General features: G+C 35.2%; 1 protein-coding gene across 1 annotated transcript; it reads right to left on the bottom strand.

Moving 5' to 3' along the window:
- Positions 1–311: 311 nt before the first annotated feature.
- LOC111404396 lies at positions 312–1,019 on the bottom strand. The gene has a single exon (XM_023033209.1). It carries the CDS (start codon positions 1,017–1,019, stop codon positions 312–314), a length of 708 nt encoding a protein of 235 aa, XP_022888977.1.
- Positions 1,020–6,349: the final 5,330 nt, after the last annotated feature.

Below are 6,349 nucleotides of genomic sequence, written 5' to 3'. Positions count from 1 at the left end.
CGGGTTGCACCCGTATCAACCCACCATTCCATGGGATTTCCAACAAGGTTGCATTCAGAAACAATTGCCGATAAATTCATATCAGACATGCCATTTGATATGGCATCAGATTCGACAATGTTGGTTTGGGATTGCTTCTTAGGTTTGTGACAATCAATCGACCGATGTCCAGCCTTTCCACAATTGTAGCAATTGCCCTTGAACTTCTTTGCATTCTTCTTTGTAGATTCAACGGAATGCTTTCTCTTCTTTCCTTTGTTGTTGCTAGATTCTACCATATTTGCCTTTGCTTGTGGTATGCCATTCCCAACTCATTTTTTCGAACTTCGGTTGTCTTCTTCAATCCTCAATCGGACCACAAGTTCTTCAATGTTCATCTCCTTGCGCTTGTGCTTGAGATAGTTTTTGAAATCCCTCCACATGGGTGGAAGTTTCTCGATAATTGCAGCCACTTGAAATGATTCGCTCACGGACATATTTTCCGCATGAATGTCATGGAGTATGACTTGCAATTCTTGCACTTGACTGATAACGGTCTTCGAATCTACCATTTTGTAGTCCAAGAATTTTCCCACAATGAACTTCTTGGTTCCGGCATCTTCGGTCTTGTACTTTTTTTCCAAGGACTCCCATAGTTCCTTTGCAGATTTCTTGTAGCAATATACACCGTATAAGGCGTTGTCCAAGCCATTAAGAATGTAATTCTTGCATAAGAAGTCCGAATATTTCCATGCATCCAAAGCAATCAAAGATGTCCTATTATTTTTCCCTTCTTGTATTGCGGGAGGATCTTCATTCAAGAATTTCACCAAGTTGAGGGTTGTGAGATAAAACAACATTTTTTGTTGCCACCTTTTGAAATCAACCCCAACAAATTTCTCCGGCTTTTCCCCATGTGAAACGGAGTTTGAATGTACGATAGTAGGGGCACCCACAACCGGAGGAATCACATTAGTAGTAGTTGTATTCATAACGGGAGGAATCACACCGGTAGGAACACTTCCTTCAGAAGTTCCCATGTTCGAAGTTTCATTCGAAGTAGTATCGGTATTAAGAACCGTATTCATTTCTGTTTATGTAAAACAGAAGATCAACCAAAAATAGAAGTGAAGAAGAAGTTAAACTTAACAAGTTTAACCAAACAAGAATGTCACTTTCACAAAATATATATAAATTCGACTTAAGATTGTTGGATGAATTTTGTGAATAGTGACGCCAAAATAAGTATAATGATGGTTTGTAAATCCGTGTCGAAAATTGGACAGAATAACGGCAAAGAAAACACAAACAAGAAGAAGAAGAAAGTAGGGACAAAGTCGAGGCAAGAGTTGGACTCTTTGTCCTTAAGTCGAATTTGCCCCGCAACGGTGCCTACGAATTTCGGCAATCGACTCCCAAGATACAACGGCTACACTTGTGTTTGTAGCACTCCAAAACACAAGTACAACGAACCAAATTTAGGTTTATGTACTCCAAGGATGAAATGAAGGAAAATCAAAATAAATGAAATGATTTTGATTTTGGATAGAAGAGAGGTTGAGAGATGTTTTGCATATCAAAATTGTGAGGAATATGACACCCAAAGAGTCCTATTTATAGACCATGAAAGGGTGTTGACGAAATGGTTGAGGCCAAACCATGCACCCTTTCCAAACAATGCACCTTTTATGAAAAGGTGTCTATTCACTAATGGTTGAGGCCAAACCATGCACCCTTTCCAAACAATGCACCTTTATGGAAAGGTGTCTATTCACTGATTTTCGTCCTTTTTTCGTAATTTCTCATTCATCCGATATTGATTTTCAATTCTCGATTTATTTAACCAATATCCAACATTATTTTCAAATCTACCCTAATAAGGAATGAAGCTTGGACAAGAAAAGAAATTCAGCTCTCCAAAGAAAATTTTCATCTTATAAACCAATAAAAAATGATTGGCATGTAAGAGCTTACTCAAAGCAAAAATAATTAGTCCAAAAATTAGTCCATACACAAGAAAAAATGATTGATTAAATTATGTAAAATCATATTGAATTGTATGGAGACGTACACATTCACTCAATATTGTTTATACGCACATGTAAGTCTATCATATTAAAAGACTTTCATAATTATTGGATAATAAACTCTCAAATATGACTTGGATTGGTTTGAAAAACAATTACTAAATCTACCCAAAATTGGACCCTCATAAATATTCAAAATTGGTATTTTAAAATATCGCATAACTCTTAAACAGACCTTTAGAATAAAGTATAGCCTAATGTCGATCAACTGGTAAATCGATCACCTTCAAACATGCTTATTTTTAAAATAAACTATTTATAAAGAACTCCCGAACATGCGTACATTGTGTTAGGTTAATGTTCGAATCGTTTTTTAAAATGTTGGATACTTCAAGAAATTGAGAAATAAGATCATTAGAAAATTGATAGATTTTAATTGAAGTTTGATCTTCTGCAAACACACGTACGAATATATGGACTGGACCTCGTTGTCATCAAGTTAGTGGACCAATATTATTGCATCTTGAAGGAATTGTTTTAAACTTTTAGCCCAAACCAATAGGTCTCTTGTAAGTATATTACCCAATTCAAATTACAATAGTAGGAAATAATGTATAATATTATAAAACTCGGATAAATTCATTTTGAAGTGATACTTCATTGAACAATTCCAAAAACATTGTTTACAAATGTATACTCAACTATGATATGCGATTGGAGAACTCGTGAAAGATGGTTTCTAACATAATTGAAAGGCGACTTTCTAGTTTGATAGAAAGTTAATAGCACGTTGAGGATTTTGTTGGAGCTCGATAAATTTAATTTTGCACCTTTCCTTTCTCCTTTGTTTTTTAAGTATATCCTAAATTAGTCACATCACATCACTTGTCGTAACATTTGGCTTGAATTCAGTATACGTGTCTATCAAAGTTAGATGTGATTTCACTTTCTAGAAAATTAACACTTTATCATTTTTATAATGCGAATAGTCTACCAGAGCAAAAGTGATGCATGCCCACTTAGAAACGTTTTTATTATGGAAATGGAACAAGTCAATGTTTATGAATTGCTAGCCCTTTACTGGGAAAATTCATTTGTCCATACAAAGAAATAGAACTTTGACATTTTCTCCACCACTAAGTAACCAGGATACTTTCACTAAAAATCAAGTTGGGACAAGAATAATTGCCCACTACACTACTCTTCAAAGTCCTTGGTTTTTTAACTTATACTTGGTAGAGTTGTTGACTTACGTTTATTATTCGACTCGATGTATTTTGAAGTGTTAGATTGTAATTTTATATCTCTTTTTAATTAAAATAGTTGTATTTATAATTGATTTTACTTTAGATAGTTGTACACATTGTTGCGTATTGTCATACTTAGCCAACCTACTTGGGCCAATGGCCCACTCAGATCGAACCACGGGGCATTCCAGCCGAGGCGGTATATATTGCCGAGGTGGGCTATGGCCGAAGCCCTCCAATCCGAGGCATGCCCTTTCACCGAGGCCTGTAATCGTAACCGAGGTCCACATGCTGACGCCTATGGCCGACGCCATGATGCGGAAGCTGGTTGAAGTTAGCCGAAGCCCTCAAGTGGGAGTATTGTATGAAATGGCCGAAACCCTGAAACTGATGCAGGAGCCTCCGAACCACATGGGAGGGTCCTCCATGGTCACTTCTTCCAAGAGATCGTCTACACAGAGATCTCATTCAAATGATTGATGGAACGTTTGTCATAAGTATAAAGGTCAAGTCTTGTCACTAGCATGGAGGCTCTGCACAAGCAATAAATGCGCAGCAAGCTAGCAAGTCAAACCCCCTGCTTAGGATAAGATGTTTGAATCAAAGAGATGAGACCACGTGCCATCTCATCCAAGGGCTCCCATTTCACATGTATCACTATAAATACTTCCCTTGTGTAACATTAAAGGACTAATGCAAGAATCAATACAAAGAACTACACTTTACTCAATTCTCTCTCTCTTATCTACTTGCAATACACAAATCGAGTTTACACATATTTACATATACATCTACGAACACCGATTGGTAATTATTGTACAATCAGATCACGAACAACCCGCCGGATTCCAAACGTCACCGTCCCGCGTCGTTGGGCTACTCCCACGTCCTTTGAATCGCTCGTTGTAGATCGTCCACGTGTCATAGCGTGTTGGACATTCGCCCACGTGTGTGTGGGTGAGACCGATATCTGTTAGCAACACTTTTTGGGGTCAACACACATGTTTGACTCATGTTTAAAAATTATTTATATTCCCAAATCACTTTTTATCTATATAGTTGGAGTGTTGCATAAATATTACTCACTTATCCGCTATTAATTTCTATTTTATCTATAATTTAAAATTTTTATAAAAACTTTTATTTTAGATTACAATGACACGTAAATTGGAAATATTAGTGTTTTTATTCAAGACTTTCAATTCTTATGTAACGAGATTAGTTTTAAAATGTCACGTCGTTGTTGAGTATAAATTGTTAATATTTGAAATAAATTGAACAAAATTTAAATTTCATTTATATATCTAACCATTTTAGACTATATTAATAGAGGATTCGCGAAGATTTTCATTTTTCTTCTCAAAGTCACTTCAAAGGTGATATAATAAAATTTGAAAATTTGTTTCTTGGATGGGTTTAATTAGAGTTTGGGTCAAAAGATCCAGAAATTTTGAATTACTAAATGCTGGCTTTTACCAAAAAAATGAAAATGAGAATGTCCTCAGAAATCTGGTCTAATTTTTGAATTGCATCAAATGGTTGTACTTCTGCCAAGTGTGTGTTTTTATAACACAAACTCAAGCTAAGAATTAATATAACATAAAAAGATCGAATAAAATTCTAACTTTTATGTCAAATTATGTTCATTATTATGTATCGAACATAGGGGTGGGCGCAGGTCGGTTCGGTTCGGTTCTCTTTAGAACCGAACCGAACCAAACTTTTCGGGTCTCTAGTAAATGGAACCGTCGGGTCCAAATATAATTATGGAACCGTTCGGGTTCGGTTCCATTCGGTTCGGTTCGGATCGATTCGGTTCCGTTCGGTTCTGTACTATAATTAAATTTTTTAACATTTATAACAACGTTATATAAATACGACTAATGATACATTCAATAGTTTTGGAATGTCAGAGATTAGTAAACTATTTTGTTCAAATAATCGCTACGATCAAAATTTCAGTCGGGGAAAGTCACGGCTTCGATCGGAGGTCAGAGTGTCGGCCGACGATTGTATAGGTTTTGGAATATTAGATAGGCTGCGAGAGTCGAGACAACGTTATGCACTTTATTGTAGGTGTTTAGGATTATTTAGTATATTTGATCTTGTTTGGCTAAGAAATGAAATAATAAAATAAATAATTGGGCCAAAAATTAAAAAATTAGAAATGAAACAAATTATTGGGCCAAAAATTTGGATTTAGAAATCATTAATTTTTTAATTTGTTTAGAAAAAATTAAAATTAAAATAATTTGATTTAATCAATATAAAAAAAAAGAAAGATTCGGTTCTTATTCGGTTTTTCGGTTCTTGGTCTAGAACCGAGAACCGAACCGTACCCGTCGGTTCTCAATTCAAATACCCGTTCGGGTATTTAATTTGACAAGAACCGTCGGGTTCGGATCAGTTCGGTTCGGGTTCGGTTCGGTCGGTTCGGTTCGGGAGATTTGCCCAGCCCTAATCGAACACGCACTCAAAAATATAATATTCGTCAATTCCACCTTTGAACAAAATCTTTAGAATAAAGCCATGTTTTCATTTACATGACATGATTATACAAAGTCAATTAAGTGGGTCAAAAAACAATTAAATTGAGGACCAAGAAGGATTAGTGGGAAGACTCGACCATCAATATTTTATTTTATTTTATTTTTTTATATAGACCCACCCGTAAATTCTCCATTGACAACTTATCGTAATTTATTTAAAATTTTAATCCAATTACTTTTCTTTAAACGTGTGCACATACTAGTAAAACGTGATTCAGAAAAAGTGGTACGATGTTCATTCAAATCCATTGACAACTTATCGTAATTTATTTAAAATTTTAATCCAATTACTTTTCTTTAAACGTGTGCACATACTAGTAAAACGTGATTCAGAAAAAAGTGGTACGATGTTCATTCAAATTTGGAAGGCAACAAATATGAGTAATTTATCAATATAAATATGAATAATTAATCAGAGTATGGTGGATATTTGTTATAAATTTTGTCTGACTAGAACAATTCTTACGTTCTGGTGAGTTCGTGGGGACATGGATACAAATTAATCAAATAATTGAAAGGACTTCAACTTTTTCTAGGTATCTTTGTT

Source organism: Olea europaea, chromosome 11, assembly GCF_002742605.1.
Source record: "Olea europaea var. sylvestris chromosome 11, O_europaea_v1, whole genome shotgun sequence".
NCBI classification, from domain to species: domain Eukaryota; kingdom Viridiplantae; phylum Streptophyta; class Magnoliopsida; order Lamiales; family Oleaceae; genus Olea; species Olea europaea.
The sequence above is the reverse complement of the archived record's forward strand: the minus strand, read 5'-3'. Positions and strand labels throughout refer to the sequence as shown.

What these genes read in the sequence shown, in the direction of transcription:
- LOC111404396 (XM_023033209.1), bottom strand. Translation starts at nt 1,019, where the DNA reads ATGGGAACTTCTGAAGGAAGTGTTCCTACCGGTGTGATTCCTCCCGTT.